General features: G+C 43.7%; 1 protein-coding gene across 1 annotated transcript in view; it reads left to right on the top strand.

Moving 5' to 3' along the window:
• The window catches only part of LOC129829482 (alpha-1A adrenergic receptor-like), a 33,235-nt gene that overhangs the window by 10,956 nt on the left and 2,000 nt on the right, over nt 1-20,279 (top strand). Inside the window, exons 2-3 of the mRNA XM_055891186.1 lie at nt 19,245-19,386; nt 19,778-20,279. The exon at nt 19,778-20,279 is cut by the window's right edge and continues 2,000 nt beyond it. Of these exons, the coding sequence (XP_055747161.1) occupies nt 19,245-19,386; nt 19,778-20,192 (557 nt within the window). The 3' untranslated portion in view covers nt 20,193-20,279. The remainder of the gene's footprint in view (nt 1-19,244; nt 19,387-19,777) is intronic.

Below are 20,279 nucleotides of genomic sequence, written 5' to 3'. Positions count from 1 at the left end.
ATGAACAGCTGAGGTATTGATGAACTGCTGAGGTCTTGATGAACAGGTGTAGTCTGGATGAACAGGTATGGTCTTGATGAACAGCTGAGGTCTTGATGAACAGGTGTGGTCTTGATTAACAGCTGAGGTCTTGATGAACAGCTGAGGTCTTGATGAACAGCTGAGGTCTTGATAAACTGCTGACGTCTTGATGAACAGCTGAGGTCTTGATGAACAGCTGAGGTCTTGATGAACAGCTGAGGTCTTGATGAACAGCTGACGTCTTGATGAACAGGTGTGGTCTTGATGAACAGGTGTGGTAGGCTTAAACAAAAAAGCCTACATAACCCTGTGGCTCGTCAATAGCAATTTTGGTAACTACTGATATAAACACTGTGACAACTGACAAACTTCTGAGAAACACCTGTAAAATACAGTCATTAGACAAGTACAAAACACTTTTGAGTGAGCTCCAAAAGTATTGGGACAGTAAGGCATGTTTTGTTGTTTTTTATATGTACTCCAGCACACTGGATTTTAAATTGCTGGCTATGACGTTAGGGCTACTTGGGGATATTTTCATCCACATCAGGTGAACTGTTTAGAAACATTACATTACATTTTGTACATAGTCCCCCCATTTTAGGGGACCAAAAGTGTTGGGACAAATTCACTTATGTGTATTAAAGTAGTCAAAAGTGTATTATCTGGTCCCATATTCCCAGCACACAATGACTACATCAAGCTTGTGACTCTACACACTTGTTGGATGTATTTGCTGTTTGTTTTGTTTGTGTTTCAGATTATTTTGTGCCCAATAGATATTAATGGTATATAATGTTTCTTAAACACTTCTACATTCATGTGGACGCTACCATGTTTACAAATAATCCTGAATGAATTGTGAATAACGATGAGTGAGAAAGTTACAGACGCACAAATATCATACCTCAAAGACATGCTAAACTCACCTGTTCTTGTAATGGTGAGAGGATGTCATGTATTGGGGGTATGATATTTGTGTGTCTGTAAGTTTCTCCCTCTTAATGCTTTAGCTGCAAATGCTCTTAGTAATGCTGTACACAGCTGTCCAACTCCAGTAAAAGAGCACACATTCCCCCATTTTTAAATGGCAGTGTAAATATGAAAACATACATAAGTGCTACTGATGTGTGATGTGTGTGATGTGTGTGATGTGTGTGATGTGTGTGATGTGTGTGATGTGTGTGATGTAGGCTAGTCTACTGTGTACATGTGTATGTCCTGAAGTCGTTTGTCAGATCCACGTTGGCCAGCTTGACAAATTTCTTAGCTTCTCAAATGACAGAAATATTCCCATAGAGATGGCCCGGTGACAAGTGAATCAGCAGGTTTGTACATTTCTACGGGATAGGTGCATGCCCACAATCCGCCACCCTGCCATTAAGCAGTGTGTCCATGGGATGTACCGTAGGGATGGTGTGCAACTGATGGTTGAGGGCAACAACAACTTACTTGAGAGTTTGAGAGCTGGTCTCGCCACCGTTCTCTCCTCTGTAGTAGCAAGACACGCACACTAGTACAAGTCCAGGTCCCACTCCGTCCCTTGCCACTCAACGATGCCCAAGAGACACCTAATAAATAAAAATTTGCACACACCATGTGTGCGCCAGTGTGTGTGTCGGGAAGAGCAGGGGTGTCAAAAACAATACACTACATTTTTTTGTCAAAATATCCCCGGACTTTCGAATCCTAGGGCGATGACGCTAACCGTCACGTTACAAACACTGTTAGAGGTAAGTCAACTTGACACTCCATTTCAATGGACAGTCTGGTGATGACAGCCACGTACATTCCAAAATTGTTTTAGTTGTTCATTCACTCAGTACTGATTGAACGTTTATTTTTCTTGCATGTTTTGACAGTGCACAGGTCGCGCAAGCCAGCAGTGAGGGGGTTCGTTTATTTGGCCCGGGTTACTGGGTGAAAAGTGATTGCATTTATTTTTTGAACTGGGCTGCCTGCTGGGCGTGAACCAGGTGCCCCGCTCTGGCCAAACGGTAAAGTTGGCTCAAAAGAAAGGGGTGTAGTCAAGCAGGAGTGATGAGTAAGATTCTGTTTTCACATGCAGAAGTGATTGCTTATTATAAAAAACGCTTTATCTGCCTTTCTAATGAAAACTAATTTGAAAATTCAAACATTTATTTTAAGGAATAGAGATGTTGTATGTTTTTGGACGATGCACCATGCTGCCTTGTTACTGTTTGGCAAAGATTACTGCTTGTTTTGAGAAGGATACTCCTCCCTCCCCGTTACCGCCCGATGGCGTGATGGGCCATTGCTCTGTTCAACCCGGGCCAGAGTAATAGAACTCCCTCAAAAAATTGTCTGACAACCCTAATGCTAACGACCCTGTCAAAAATCTGTTTTAGTGGTTCTCGGTAAATGGCCATACAGATTGATCATGACGAATCAAGTTGATTTGTGAATTTTCATCAACATTGGTTTCATACTGGCTTAGCTATGATAATAAGGAGATTTTAATTTAACATTGAGCGCCAACCGGCGCGACTATAATTACTGGAGCCTTGTGGAAATGTGCTTTTTGACAGGCCCTGGCCTTAAGCCTGTCGCATGCTTTCCACTCAAAAAAGTTTGCGCATATATTATGAGTACATTTTGTGACGTTTTTGTTAGTTTTGGTGTTCGGCAGGGTTTGCAAAAAAAATATTTGTCTATGATTGGTCGACTTTACTTTTCCTAGTAGGAATGAGAATGGTGGATGTTTATTGTCATTCAATGAAAGACGACTAGTTTTCATGTAAATTTTTCACTTGAGAAATTCTGCATCAAACGTCCTCTGTAAACATTTCTAACAGATTTCTTGGATTATTTTAGATTAATTCTGACTATTTTGAGGAAGTGTAAACTGGCTATGTTGTTGCTACTGCATCTCAAGAGGGACAAACAGTATTATTGCCGCTTTTTTCCTGTTTTTCAAGCTTAAGTCTTTTAAGGGAATACTCGAGACACAGACGTTCACTTTGCCTAGCGGAGTTCTGCTAAGAGCAAACCAAACCTAATATGAGTGCGCCTTAAGAACCCCCCACTGCTACACACACACACACACACACACACACCCACAAACAAACACACACACACACACACACACACACACACACACACACACACACACACACACACACACACACACACACATACACCGACAAACAAACAAACAAACAAAACAAACACACACACACCGACAAACAAACAAAACAAACACACACACACACACACACACACACACACACACACATACACCGACAAACAAACAAACAAACAAACAAAACAAACACACACACACAAACAAACACACACACACATACACTCACAAACAAACAAACAAACAAACAAACAAACAAACAAACAAACAAACAAACACACACACATTATCCATTCCTATCCGAGATGAGGTTGCTGGTCACTAAACAAGGTCGGACAGCAGCAGGAGATTCCTCCTACCGCTCTAAGGAACATTTAATTAGATAACAGAAGCACAGAAATCTGGGAACATCCTGAGAACATTGTGAAGTTGTGTTCTGTTTATCCTTAGGGTTCTTTGGAGAGGAAGGAGGAGGGGGGCGTAAGAATGAGGACAGCTCTGGACTGTTTATTTAACACCAATCAACAGATAACCACGAGACTAATATCCTGATTATTAGGGGCCAGTACAATACAGTGCATCATGTTACTCAACAGTACAGCCATGTTTAACTTTAGGGGCTATTTTAAGCTGAGCTGCAAGAGTTGTGAATCCAAGCATAGATACAGTAGGAACAGTGGACCACGTACATCCATATTGTTTACATAACCACACCATACAGTGGAATAATCTACCTCTTCTCGACTCCTCGTCAGTATATTATGACGATCCTGTAGTTGTATCCTCACCCATCTATTCTCCTATAGTCTGTAAATGGAGGGGTTAAGGGATGCGTTATCATTTTTTAAATAAGAATCCCCTGCTGCTCTTCTGAGTTGAACTGTCTGGCTCATTAGCTCAAAGTCTAAAGCCCCAGTAATAGCAGCCTGATAGGAGCAGAAACACACAGGCTCCATCACACACACACACACATTGTGACGGCCCTGAAGTCAAAACCGTTACAACATGCACTCTGAAGACGTGGATGTCGATTATGGCAGCCCCCCGCACCTCTCTCATTCAGAGGGGTTGGGTTAAATACGGAAGACACATTTCAGTTGTACAACTGACTAGGTATCCCCCTTTCCCGTTGACACATGCACACTTACAAACACACACACACGCATGCATGCACGCACACACACACACACTCACACACACACACACACACACACACACACACACACACACACACACACACACACACACACACACACACACACACACACACACACACACACACACACACACACACACACATCCTCTCTCTCCCAGCCCAGCTCCACTCCCACTGCCTTCATCAGCCTACCTTCACCCACTAAGGGGGATTTCCTGTGAGCTGCTCATTACACCCAACCACTGCAATCACTAGTCTGTGGTCGATGTAATGTAACTAGAGTGATGGCTGGCTGTGCTCCCAGTGGCTCCTCTCTCCTCAAACTCATGTTGATTTCAGACCACATGCCAGGTGGCCCGAGGGTCTTTTTTCCAGCGTGGATGTTTTGTGTAACTACGGCTCATTGGGGTCAGCGGCCTCACTTCAAAGCGCAAAATAAACGGACGCACGCACACACAAACACACACACACACAAAGACTAATGAAGGTCACTGATGTGGGCAACCAGTAGCCCAGTGTTAATCACTTCCTGAAAGGATACACAGGTGTCAGTACTCATCTCTATGTGTGTCAGACACACAGCTATATAACCTGTAGGATTCATGCTCTATCATACCTGCTCACTGATCTGAACTTTCTCACGGAAAGAAGCTGAGAAGGTGTTATTCCCAAAGAGAGACCCATCCTTTAACAAGTACACTAAACCAATGTGCCTAATTGTATCTCCATAAAATGAGAATGAGGTGCAGAGGTTTATCTGTAATATTGCCATCCCAGAGGGCACAAAATCCATCAGCTTCTATCAACGAATATGCATTCAATATACAGGTAACTGCCCAAATAAAGGAAACACCAACATAAAGTGTGTTAATAGGGCATTGGGCCACTACGAGACAGAACAGCTTCAATGCACCTTGGCATTGAACTTTTGTCTGGAACTCTATTGGAGGGATGCGACACCATTCTTCCAAAAGAAATTCCATCATTTGGTGTTTTATTGATGGTGGTGGGAAAGTGTTTCCTTTATTTTGGCAGTTACCTGTACATCTCTCTCGTTAGCTGCAGTAAATGAAGGTGGGACATCTAAATGCTGTCTCGCTGTCATCTCTCATCTCAGCCAGGCATTGACAAATCATTAATACTCAGGGGATATTTGTGTTATTTTCTCAGCATGCATTTCCCTGTACACTTTAACCCATAAAAGTGTGTATTTATAAGAACACCCAGCACTAAAGGCTTCTTATTTAGCCAATGGTGAAAGCAGCATGTCCAAACTTGACAATTTGTATTTATAAAACATTGTGTTTGTGTGAGGCAGTGTTGTGTTTGTGTGTGATTGAGACGGTGGAGCTGTGTGTGTGTGTGTGTGTGTGTGTGTGTGTGTGTGTGTGTGTGTGTGTATCTCGATGTGTCTCATTGCGTGTATGTCTCCACCTGCGTGTGTCCATGTTGTGCTTACGCAGTGAGGCCGCTGGCCCCTGTGCTCTGGGGGTAATTGAAATGGTGTTTTGAAGGGAAGAATAATGAGAATGCTAAGTGTCAGAGGAGTGATGTCGATATAGAGGGGATGGCAGGTGAGCCTTGTGACCGAGCTGCCATGGACCACTGGACAGGGTCACTAAAGCAAGGGCGCAGGGACATCAAATGAATGCACCGATAATAGCTTAATTCCGTGTCTTTCATTCAAAGCAATAACACTTTCCCTCGGCTTACGTCGTTCATCACATATGTATGTAGGCTATGTCACCAAGAAACCAGGTTTTTATAACACCAGACACATCTTACTGTACGTACCTAATGGACATTCTATCATTCCGGTCTGAGTGTGTGATTTTCTCTCCCCTCACCGCTGATCTTAGACACCTCTTTGCATGTGGGTACATGTGTGTGTGGTCATAAAGGTATCAAACACAACATCAGTGAGCATAACAGGATGCATTGCTTCCTCAGGACGTTCCTGCAGACGCTCCTGTTGTTTCTTACGCTGTGTAATGTTTCATTTATTTGACCTTTATTTTAACAGGAAGTCACATTGAGACCAAGTTCTCTTTTGGGAGGGAGCATCTTACAACAACAAATTACACAGAGGGAACACCCCAGAAAAAAAACACAAAGCGAAAAAGAAACAAATTAAACGTTTTGTGCCATGTGTAAAGTAATGTGTTAAGTTATGTTCAAAATAATGTGTAAAGTAACGTGTTAAGTTATGTGTAAAATAATGTGTAAAGTAATGTGTTAAGTTATGTGTAAAATAATGTGTAAAGTAATGTGTTAAGTTATGTGTAAAATAATGTGTAAAGTAATGTGTGAGTGAAGGTTGTTTGTCTGCAGGAAGGAGGTGCAAACACTGTTTTCAGTGGACAGGATCAGATCATAGGAGAAACAATAGTTCTCCCTAAGTTCTTCCCCCATCCCATTGTCTTTCATGTACCACCGGACACTGGCTACATCCTTGCCAAACAGTTGGCAGTTTACACTGACAGTTATGTATAGGAACTCAATATAAACACTGGCAAGAGGATACTGTAGAACAAAGTGTCATACACACAAAGCGTAGCACAAACACACAAAACAATCTACAATAACACACATAGCTTTCAAAGCTGAAGATCACTAAGGACCTCCAGAGCAAACATGCAGGAAAAGCTCTCCCGGTTTCTCTCTTTTTGTGTTACTTTCCTCTGTCCTCTCTAATCCTCTGTGTGTGTCAAATCAAAACAACGCTTATTGGTCACGTACACAGATTTACAGGTGTTATAGCCCAGGGCAGTCCAGAGTATAATTGTCCTGTGTTTTCTATATGCAGTATAGACTTTTTTCACATTTTGTTATGTTGCAGCCTTATTCTAAAATTGATGAAATTGTTTTTTTTCCTCATTAATCTACACACAATACCCCATAATGACAAAGCGTAAAAGGTTGTTTTTCCAAATGTATGGAAAACAAAGCAAAAAAAAACGTATTTATGAAAGTATTCAGACCCTTTGCCATGAGACTCGAAATTGATCCCAGGTGCATCCTGTTTCTATTGATCATCCTTGAGATGTTTCTACATCTTGATTATGGTAAATTCAATTGATTGGGCATGATTTGGAAAGGCACACACCTGTCTATATAAGGTCCCACACTTGACAGTGCATGTCAGAGCAAAAACTAAGGAATTGTCCGTAGAGCTCCAAGACAGGATTGTGTCGAGACACAGATCTGAGGAAGGGTATATATTTTTGTTTTCAGCAGTGAAGGTTTCCAAGAACACAGTGGCCTCCATCAATAAATGGAAGAAGTTTGGAACCACCAATACTCTTCCTAGAGCTGGCCACCCAGACAAACTGAGCAATCGGGGGAGAAGGGCCCTGGTCAGGGAGGTGACCAAGAACCCGATGGTCACTCTGACAGAGCTCCAGGGTGGAGATGGGAGAACCTTCTATAAGGACAACCATCTCCTCAGCACTCTATCGATCAGGCCTTCAAGGTAGAGTGGCCAGACGGAAGCCACACCAAAAGGCATCTAAAGGATTCTCAGACCATGAGAAACAAAATTCTCTGGTCTGATGAAACCAAGATTGAACTCGTTGACCTGAATGCCGATCATCACATCTGGGGGAAACCTAGCACCATCCCTACGGTGAAGCATGGGGGTGGCAGCATCATGCTGTGGGGATGCTTTTCAGCAGCAGGGACTAGGAGACTGGTCAGGATGAAAGGAAAGATGAACGGAGCAAAGTACAGAGAGATCCTTAATGAAAATCTTCTCCAGAGCGCTCAGGACCGCAGACTGGGTTGAAGATTCACCTTCCTACAGGACGGTAGAAACCTGTTTTCATTTTGTCATTAATGGGTATTGTGATCTATTTAGTGGGTATTGTGAAGTCATTAGTGGGTATTGTGATGTCAATAGTGGGTATTGTGAGGTCATTAGTGGGTATTGTGATGTCATTAGTGGGTATTGTGTGTAGATTGATGAAGATTTTTTTTATTTCATCCATTTTAGAATAAGGCTGTAACGTAACAAAATGTGAATAAAGTCAAAGGGTCTAAATAGTTTCCGAATGCACTGTTGGAATAATGCTGTGAAATTGTGAAAATTATGATAATACCGTTTTATTGTAAGAGCTGTTTGAAAAGATGGCCTGTGTAACGGTAGTCCTCCTCCTCTTCATCCGAAGAGGAGGAGCATGGATTGAACCAAAACGCAGCTTCTGAAGTTGACATATTTATTTACAGAAAAGACGAAAACACGAACTTCACTATAAACTAACAAAACAACAAATGGAGTAGACAGACCTGGACGATGAACTTACATTAACACGAAGAACGCACGAACAGGGAAAATAGACTACACAAAATGACGATGAACAAAACAAACCGAACAGTCCCATATGGGGCGACAAACACTGACACAGGAGACAACCACCCACAACGAACACTGTGAAACAACCTACCTAAATATGACTCTCAATTAGAGGAACGCCAAACACCTGCCTCTAATTAAGAGCCATACCAGGCAACCCTAAACCAACATAGAAACAGACAACATAGAATGCCCACCCAAACTCACGTCCTGACCAACTAACACATACAACAAACTAACAGAAATAGGTCAGGAACGTGACAGCCTGAAATTTCTACCTGTTTTGGCGGGATGGAGTTTTGGCCTGTCACCAGGCGTTATATATAGTCAATATAATAATAAGAAAGATATTTCCAAACCTATCTGTCAATAATGGCTAGTTATCAGTTTTCCCCTCCCCACTCAGACCACTCCCAGACAGTCTTACCTAAATTATAGCTTGAGAAGTTTCTCTTTCTAAGAAGCTTTTGATTTGATATTGAGATAAAAACGTCTCCATTGGAACATTAACAATCCAAAGTAGATATATTAGGGTGAGCAGTGTCAGAATCCAGAATCTAAATATGAATACGTGGTGTGTATAGACAGTATATCATTTGTTAAAGAACATGGTATGTAAAGTAGTAGGTATATTAGGATGAGTCTAATCCTCTGATAATCCTCTTTGTACATGAGTGTGTTTGTATATGTTGGGTTGAGTTGACACAGTGGCTGTGTGTATTGGTCCAAGCACTGTGGTCTAGGCACTGACCCATGGCCGTGGCCCCCAGGGGACTCTCTGTGTGTGTAGAGCCCACTCCTGACAGAGAGGCAGACAGGAACACAGCTTTGTTGGCATGGGCTCATACCAGGCTAACGGCCCCTCTGTGGTTCACTGGCTCAGTGGAGGAAGTGAAGCTTCCCACTACCCACTGGTTCTCCTCTCAGTCCCAGTACACTGCTCCTTTTATTTGGCACAAAACCTTTAGCTGCGGCCAAGGGGAGAGAGAGAAAGACAAAGAGAGAGAGAGAGAGAGAGAGAGAGAGAGAGAGAGAGAGAGAGAGAGAGAGAGAGAGAGAGAGAGAGAGAGAGAGAGAGAGCGAGAGAGAGAGATCAGCCAATCTCTGTGTGTGGCAGGGATGGCAAGGATGCACTGTTTATTTTGAGGCTTGAGTCACAGATGGCACAGCGCATTTGCAATTAGGATAATCTCTGTGTGTGTTTTGGTCTGTGAGATGGACAGAGCGAGAGAGAGACAGAGGGAGAATGTTCTCTGTGCGTGGCTTGACCTCCTGTACAGTACATGTATGAAACAGTGTTCACTGGCTGGTATTTTAGACATCCACAGTAAATGAGATTACGTAACCAGGAATTGATGCAGCGTAGGACTGCTTGATATGCAGAATAGGTTGGGCATTAAGCCCCCAACTATCTACTTCTTGGGTGTCTTTGACAATACACACCACACTTTCAAACAGTACATGAGTGTCAGAGTGTGTCAGCTTGTCTAAAATGTTTGGTTACACAATATACACAACACCTGCAAATAATGCTTATGTATAAATGCATTTGAATATGACTATGTTGTGCTTTGTCGTAGGAAGTCTGGAGCAATTCATATTATGACTGTTTCCGTAGTTGTGTCATGCGCTATGGAGTGGTAGAGTTATGACATACTATATACTAAATGCATAACTTAGTTGTGGTTCAGACAATGTTACCACTACCAGATGACAGTGTTACCATTACCAGATGACTGTAACGGCTGTCGTCTTCAATACGCAGCAAGGTATGATGACATAATGTAATTTATTGAAAAGAAAACACGAACTTCACTATAATTAACAAAACAACAAACGGAGTAGACAGACCTGGACAACGAACTTACATAAACACGAAGAACGCACGAACAGGGAAAATAGACTACACAAAATGACGATGTACAAAACAAACCGAACAGTCCCGTATGGTGCGACAAACACTGACACAGGAGACAATCACCCACAAACAAACAGTGAGAACAACCTACCTTAATATGACTCTCAATTAGAGGAAAACGCAAAACACCTGCCTCTAATTAAGAGCCATACCAGGCAACCCAAAACCAACATAGAAACAGAAAACATAGACTGCCCACCCAACTCACGCCCTGACCAATAAACACATACAAAACAAGAGAAAACAGGTCAGGAACGTGACATAACCGCCGGGCGCACCAGCACAAAGTCCAGGGGAGGGTCTGGGTGGGCATCTGACCACGGTGGTGGCTCAGGCTCCGGACGCTGTCCCCACACCACCATAGTCACTCCCCGCTTCTGTATCCCCCTCCCAATGACCACCCTCCAACTAAAACCACCTAAATGAAGGGGCAGCACCGGGATAAGGGCCAGCACCGGGATAAGGGGCAGCACCGGGATAAGGGGCAGCACCGGGATAAGGGGCGGCAGCTCCGGGCTGAGGGACTCTGGCAGGTCCTGGCTGAGGGACTCTGGCAGGTCCGGGCTGAGGGACTCTGGCAGGTCCGGGCTGAGGGACTCTGGCAGGTCCGGGCTGAGGGACTCTGGCAGGTCCGGGCTGAGGGACTCTGGCAGGTCCGGGCTGAGGGACTCTGGCAGGTCCGGGCTGAGGGACTCTGGCAGGTCCGGGCTGAGGGACTCTGGCAGGTCCGGGCTGAGGGACTCTGGCAGGTCCGGGCTGAGGGACTCTGGCAAGTCCTGGCTGAGGGACTCTGGCAGGTCCTGGCTGAGGGACTCTGGCAGGTCCTGGCTGAGGGACTCTGGCAGGTCCTGGCTGAGGGACTCTGGCAGGTCCTGGCTGAGGGACTCTGGCAGGTCCTGGCTGAGGGACTCTGACAGGTCCTGGCTGAGGGACTCTGGCTGGTCCTGGCTGGACGGCTCTGGCTGGTCCTGGCTGGACGGCTCTGGCTGGTCATGGCAGGACGGCTCTGGCTGGTCATGGCAGGACGGCTCTGGCTGGTCATGGCTGGACGGCTCTGGCTGGTCCTGGCTGGACGGCTCTGGCTGGTCCTGGCTGGACGGCTCTGGCTGGTCCTGGCTGGACGGCTCTGGCAGGTCCTGGCTGGACGGCTCTGGCTGGTCCTGGCTGGACGGCTCTGGCTGGTCCTGGCTGGACGGCTCTGGACAGACGGGCAGCTCTGTAGGGAGGAGACGGAGAGACAGCCTGGTGCGTGGAATAGGCACTGGCTGCGCTGGAGAGGAGGAAAGCTCTGACAGCGCTGGACAGGTGGGAGCAGCTGGAGAGAGAACCAGGAGAGACAGCCTGGTACGGGGGGCTGCCACCGGAGGACTGGTACATGGAGGTGGCACCGGGTATACCGGACCGTGAAGGAGGACTCGTGCTCTTGAGCACCGAGCCTGCCCAACCTTACCAGGTTGAATGGTGCCCGTAGCCCTGCCAGTGCGGCGAGGTGGAATAGCCCGCACTGGGCTATGCTGGCGAACCGGGGACACCATTCGTAAGGCTGGTGCCATGTATGCCGGCCCGAGGAGACGCACTGGTGGCCAGATGCGTTGGGCCGGCTTCATGACATCCGGCTCGATGCCCAACTTAGCCCTACCAGTGCGGCGAGGTGGAATAGCCCGCACTGGGCTAAGCACGCGTACTGGGGACACCGTGCGCTTTACCGCATAACACGGTGTCTGACCAGTACGACGCCCTCTCACTCCACGGTAAGCATGGGGAGTTGGCTCAGGTATACTACCCGGCTTTGCCACACTCCTCGTGTGCCACCCCCCCCCCCCAAGAAATTTTTGGGTCTGACTCTCGGGCTCCCAACCGCGTCGCCGCGCTGCCTCCTCATACCAGCGCCTCTCTGCCTTCGCTGCTTCCAACTCCGCCTTGGGACGGCGATATTCCCCTGGCTGAACCCAGGGTCCTTTACCGTCCAGGATCTCCTCCCAAGTCCAGGAGTCCTGGGTTTTCTCCCACTGCTGTCGCTGCCCTTTTCCTTGCTGCTTGATCCTAGTTTGGTGGGTGATTCTGTAACGGCTGTCGTCTTCCTCCTCCTCGGACGAGGAGAGGAGAGAAGGATCGAAGGACCAATACGCAGCAAGGTATGATGACATAGTGTAATTTATTGAAAAAAAAACACGAACTTCACTACAATTAACAAAACAACAAACGGAGTAGACAGACCTGGACCACGAACTTACATAAACACGAAGAACGCACGAACAGGGAAAGTAGACTACACGAAATGACGATGTACAAAACAAACCGAACAGTCCCGTATGGTGCGACAAACACTGACACAGTAGACAATCACCCACAAACAAACAGTGAGAACAACCTACCTTAATATGACTCTCAATTAGAGGAAAACGCAAAACACCTGCCTCTAATTAAGAGCCATACCAGGCAACCCAAAACCAACATAGAAACAGAAAACATAGACTGCCCACCCAACTCACGCCCTGACCAATAAACACATACAAAACAAGAGAAAACAGGTCAGGAACGTGACAATGACAGTGTTACCATTACCAGATGACAGTGTTACCATTACTAGATTACAGTGTTACCATTACTAGATGACAGTGCTACCATTACCAGATGACAGTGCTACCATTACCAGATGGCTGTGTTACCATTACCAGATGACAGTGTTACCATTACCAGATGACAGTGTTACCATTACTAGATGACAGTGTTACCATTACTAGATTACAGTGTTACCATTACCAGATGACAGTGTTACCATTACTAGATGACAGAGTGACCAGTACTACCAGATGACAGTGTTACCATTACTAGATGACAGTGTTACCATTACTAGATGACAGTGTTATCATTACCAGATGACAGTGTTACCATTACTAGATTACAGTGTTACCATTACTAGATGACAGTGTTACCATCACCAGATCACCGTGTTACCATTACCAGATGACAGTGCTATCATTACTAGATTACAGTGTTACCATTACTAGATGACAGTGTTACCATTACTAGATTACAGTGTTACCATTACCAGATGACAGTGTTACCATTACTAGATTACAGTGTTACCATTACTAGATGACAGTGTTACCATCACCAGATCACCGTGTTACCATTACCAGATGACAGTGCTATCATTACCAGATGACAGTGTTACCATTACTAGATTACAGTGTTACCATTACTAGATGACACTGTTACCATTACCAGATCACCGTGTTACCAATACTACCAGATGACAGTGTTACCATTACTAGATTACAGTGTTACCATTACTAGATGACAGTGTTACCATTACCAGATCACCGTGTTACCATTACCAGATGACAGTGTTACCATTACTAGATTACAGTGTTACCATTACTAGATGACAGTGTTACCATTACCAGATCACCGTGTTACCATTACCAGATGACAGTATTATCATTACCAGATGACAGTGTTATCATTACCAGATGACAGTGTTACCATTACTAGATTACAGTGTTACCATTACTAGATGACAGTGTTACCATTACCAGATCACCGTGTTACCATTACCAGATGACAGTATTATCATTACCAGATGACAGTATTATCATTACCAGATGACAGTGTTACCATTACTAGATTACAGTGTTACCATTACTAGATGACAGTGTTACCATTACCAGATCACGGTGTTACCATTACCAGATGACAGTGTTACCATTACTAGATGACAGTGTTATCATTACCAGATGACAGTGTTACCATTACTAGATTACAGTGTTACCATTACTACCAGATGACAGTGTTACCATTACCAGATGACAGTATTACCAGTACTACCAGATGACAGTGTTACCAGTACCAGACGACAGTGTTAACAGTAGTAAAATGTCACAGTGTTAACAGTACTACCAGATTACAGTTTTCTCACTACCAGATGACTGTGTTAACAGTACTACCAGGTGAAAGTGTTACCAGTACCAGATGATAGTGTTTGCAGTACTACCAGATGACAGTGTTACCATTACTACCAGATGGCAGGTGTTACCATTACTACCAGATTGCAGGTGTCACCACTACCAGATGACAGTATTACCAGTACTACCAGATGACAATATTACCAGTACTACCAGATGACAATATTACCAGTACTACCAGATGACAGTATTACCAGTACTACCAGATGACAGTGTTATCAGTACTACCAGATGACAGTGTAATCAGTACTGCCAGATTACAGTGTTATCAGTACTACCAGATGACAGTGTAATCAGTACTGTCAGATTACAGTGTTATCAGGACTACCAGATGACATTGTTACGTTTACTACCAGAGGATAGTGTTATCATCACTACCAGATGACAGTTGTTACGTTTACTACCAGATGACAGTGTTATCAGTACTACCAGATGACAGTATTACCAGTACTACCAGATGACAGTGTTATAAGTACTACCAGATGACAGTGGTATCAGTACTACCAGATTACAGTGTTATCAGTACTACCAGATGACAGTGTTATCAGTACTACCAGATGACAGTGTTATCAGTACTACCAGATGACAGTATTACCAGTACTACCAGATGACAGTGTTATCAGTACTACCAGATGACAGTGTTATCAGTACTACCAGATGACAGTGTTATCAGTACTACCAGATGACAGTGTAATCAGTACTACCAGATGACAGTGTTATCAGTACTACCAGATGACAGTGTAATCAGTACTACCAGATGACAGTGTTATCAGTACTACCAGATGACAGTATTACCAGTACTACCAGATGACAGTGTAATCAGTACTACCAGATGACATTGTTATCAGGACTACCAGATGACAGTGTTATCAGTACTACCAGATGACAGTGTTATCAGTACTACCAGATGACAGTGTTATCAGTACTACCAGATGACAGTATTACCAGTACTACCAGATGACAGTGTAATCAGTACTACCAGATGACAGTGTTATCAGTACTACCAGATGACAGTATTACCAGTACTACCAGATGACAGTGTAATCAGTACTACCAGATGACAGTGTTATCAGTACTACCAGATGACAGTATTACCAGTACTACCAGATTACAGTGTTATCAGGACTACCAGATGACATTGTTACGTTTACTACCAGAGGATAGTGTTATCATCACTACCAGATGACAGTTGTTACGTTTAGTACCAGATGACAGTGTTATCAGTACTACCAGATGACAGTATTACCAGTACTACCAGATGACAGTGTTATCAGTACTACCAGATGACAGTATTACCAGTACTACCAGATGACAGTGTAATCAGTACTGCCAGATTACAGTGTTATCAGTACTACCAGATGACAGTGTAATCAGTACTGCCAGATTACAGTTGTTACGTTTACTACCAGATGACAGTGTTATCAGTACTGCCAGATGACAGTGTTATCAGTACTACCAGATGACAGTGTAATCAGTACTGCCAGATTACAGTGTTATCAGTACTACCAGATGACAGTGTTATCAGTACTACCAGATGACAGTATTACCAGTACTACCAGATGACAGTGTTATCAGTACTACCAGATGACAGTGTTATCAGTACTACCAGATGACATTGTTATCAGTACTACCAGATGACAGTGTTATCAGTACTACCAGATGACAGTGTTATCAGTACTACCAGATGACAGTGTTATAAGTACTACCAGATGACAGTGTAATCAGTACTGCCAGATTACAGTGTTATCAGGACTACCAGATGACATTGTTACGTTTACTACCAGAGGATAGTGTTATCATCACTACCAGATGACAGTTGTTACGTTTACTACCAGATGACATTATTATCATTACTACCAGATGACAGGTGTTACCATTTTCAGTTGACAGGAATTACCACTACCAGATTTACCTTTATGTTGGTGCCCTGGAAGAGATTCATCTGGGAGTGAAAGAAACACACACCTGTTTAGGCGAGGTGTAGGCTAGCGGAGTAGAACCCTAGAAAAAGAAAAGGAGAGCCGCACACTCTAGGAGCTCAGATAAAATAATGTAATAACCTAACATCCAGCGTAATGACAGACAAGCTGTTTTCATCAGGTTCCTGGAAGAGGTTATTAACAATATGTGGTTCTCCAGATATTATGTCCTAATTTGTCCTAACTTTCACACACGATTGCCTGGGATTATAGAGCATTTACAATTTTACCAGGAATGTGATTTTCATTTGGGCCGTTCATCTCCTCAGAGACCAAGTGCGGCTTACCCACACCACAGACATCATTCAGACAGACACACGCACACACACACACACAAACACACACATACATACACACAGAAATACACAGCCCAGCTATTCCAAACTTCCTGTATGTGTTTCATAACTCAGTTATAGAGTTTCCACTCTCACATCATTAGCCTATGAGATTCTTTCTCACCAGTGATGCTTGGCCATAGCAGTGGGGAGTGTGACACAACATAACACAGACTAACTGCTATCATTAGTCTACAGAAGAAATGTGTTTGATGAGAATCCATGCTAATGTTGTTATCTACTGTAGTTAGGTGTTGGAATCCGTGTAACGTTTGTAATTGATGAGTCCAGGTTTTTGTCATTTAGTAGGTAAATGCATGTGGTCTCGCGTTTGCTCATTATTTTATTGTGGTGGTAAATGCTGTCCCTTGACTTTGGCACCATGTAAAAACACGTGGTAATGAATATTGTGTTTTATTTAACTGTTATTTAATAAGAAAACATATTTACATCCTTTACACCGCAACACATCCATTTATATGCATTGTAGAAAATATTGGGGGCTAGCAGGTTGGCTTGTCCCACTGGTATAGATGAGGCGTGACATGTTTTGTGGGTTTAGATATATCTATCTATTATTTTGAATGCTAGACAATGAACACAATTATTGAATATATTGTTTAGATCAATAAAAATAAAAAACACTATTAAAATACCTATTTCTTTAAATAGTATAATATGTCCCTCAGTTTGATTTCATTGGTGTTACCGCCTTGACAAATCACTGTTTACAAAGATATACAGGGACCTTGATTATTCCCTCCAGTAGCAAACTGTTATCGAGGGAGGAGTCTATAAATCCTCTTCAGGATCGGACCCTTTTTTTCAATTGTCGCCTAAAATGACATACCCGAATCTAACTGCCCGTAACTCAGGACCTGAAGCAAGGATATGCATATTCTTGGTACCATTTGAAAGGAAACACTTTGACGTTTGTGGAAATGTGAAAGGAATGTAGGAGAATATAACACAATAGATCTGGTAAAAGAAAATACAAAGAAAAAACCAACCGTTCTTTTATATATTTTTTTGCACCATCATATTTGAAATGCAAGAGAAAGGCCATCATGTATTATTCCAGCCCAGCTGCAATTTAGATTTTGGCCACTATATGGCAGCAGTGAATGTACAACGTTTTAGACTGAGCCAATGAACCATTGCATTTCTGTTCAAAATTTTGTTTCCAACTGCCCAAATGTGCCTAATTGGTTTATTAATAACTTTTCATGTTCAAAACTGTGCACTCTCCTCAAACAATAACATGGTATTATTTCACTGTAATAGATACTGTAAATTGGACAGTGCAGTTAGATTAACAAGAATTTAAATTATCTGCCAATATCAGATATGTCTTGGGATATTGTCTTGTTACTTACAAACTCATGCTAATAGCATTAGCCTACATTAGCTCAACGTCCCGCAGGGGACCCACCGATCCTGAAATACAAATATTACTGGTGACACAATGTTACCATAATGGTAAAGTCATTAAGCTACCATATTCGTTTATTTAGAATGCGAAGATGTACCAGGGCTCCCAAGTGGCGCAGCAGTCTAAGGCACTGAATCTCAGTGCTAGAGGTATCACTACAGACACCCTGGTTAGTACCCAGGCTGTATCACAACTGGCCGTGATTGAGAGTCCCATAGGGTGGCGCACAATTGGCCCAGCGTGGTCCTGGTTTGGCCGGTGTAGGCCTTCGTTGTAAATAAGAATTTGTTCTTAACTGACTTGCCTAGTTAAATAAAGGTAAACAATTTTTGTACTTTTTTTTATTAAAATGCAATGTACAAATGCCACCGTAATTGAAAAATGACCTTGAGATAGCAAGTCTAAGAAGTTTACGATGCTATGTAGCCTTGAACACATACCGATTCCTGCCCTCTTTTTGAAGAGGTGCATCTCATCTGGAACATATCTGTCTTCCCACAGAATGTTGGGGTCATCCCAGGCCCTGTTAGTGTTGTTATGTGTCAATTCCAAGTGGCTAGGCTGGTGTCCACCAGCCAGGTCCGCTAGTCACATACCTGGGACTAATGTGGCGTCGTTGTCAGAAGAAGTACAAATTATATTTATCTAGTTTAGGATCTCTGGCCTCCTTTACTGTGTCTTCTGGCAATGTTGCAAAAGGCCACAATGAGCTGTTTTTGTTCCTCATTATTTATCTTTCACTGAGGCAGTTTACATGTCCAGCTGATTTGATCCATGATGACCCACATGGTTTCATTACAGCATGCTGCCATCTATTGGACAAAAATAGAAGTACACTAGAGAGCTTAGCAAGTAGCCTGACGCGTGCAGCTTTATGTATTGACTTCATTGATATAAAGGCTGTTGTTATGAACAGGGAACACAGATCAATACAGATCAATACAGATCAATATAAAGCTGTATCTGATCTTGTTCCCCCAGGGTCTTTCAACCCAGACTTTCGTCCTCCTGAGACGCTGTTCAAGGTGATCTTCTGGCTGGGCTACTTCAACTCCTGTCTCAACCCCATCATCTACCCCTGCTACAGCCGAGAGTTCAAACTGGCCTTCATACGCATCCTCCGGTTGGTCTATTACTTTAATACCTATCATATTACTGTACTCCTTCATTAATCTACATCCTCCGGTTGGTCTATTACTTTAATACCTATCATATTACTGTACTCCTTCATTAATCTACATCCTCCGGTTGGTCTATTACTTTAATACCTATCATATTACTGTACTCCTTCATTAATCTGCATCCTCCGGTTGGTCTATTACTTTAATACCTATCATATTACTGTACTCCTTCATTAATCTGCATCCTCCGGTTGGCCTTTCGTATTTCTTAGGCCAATCATATAAAATTATGTTAGAGTATGTACATTGTGTCTGTAACTATGGAAACAAAAGACACATTTCAATGGACAATGTTTTTTAATTTAAAATGTTCCCGCCCCTCCTCAACCTTAGATGCCAGTGTCACTATAGAAGTCGCCCAGGCTGGCGGGCTTCCAACTACCGCACCTCCCACTTTAACTCCTCTGGCCACTCACGGAAGAACTCTGCAGAGTCTGGCTACTCACGGAAGAATTCTGCCTGCCTCAACGGGAGCCAGCGCACCCTGCCCTCCTCAGCCAGCCCCAGCCCCAGCTACCTGCCGTCCTGCGCAGAGGGGGAGACCCTCTCCACCTGCTGGGCCTCTGCCACCTCCAGGCCCTCCTCTATGCTGCCTGGGAGTCCTGCTGACTGCCAGCTGGGGACACTGAGGGGGGGTGTGGGGGGTGGAGGGACTCAGAGGGGGATGTCTCACAGGAAGTCCAGCCAGGGGGTGTTCTCGTTCCCATGTGGCGAGCGTGGAGGGGACATACCTGAGGATAAGGTTTGACTGTCTGGGAGTCTTACAGTCATCAGTTGTTCTTAAATGATTCCTGATGGGGATTTAAATCATGTTCAGTACCTGATTGATGAGAGG

Source organism: Salvelinus fontinalis, chromosome 31 (assembly GCF_029448725.1).
Source record: "Salvelinus fontinalis isolate EN_2023a chromosome 31, ASM2944872v1, whole genome shotgun sequence".
NCBI classification, from domain to species: domain Eukaryota; kingdom Metazoa; phylum Chordata; class Actinopteri; order Salmoniformes; family Salmonidae; genus Salvelinus; species Salvelinus fontinalis.
The sequence above is the reverse complement of the archived record's forward strand: the minus strand, read 5'-3'. Positions and strand labels throughout refer to the sequence as shown.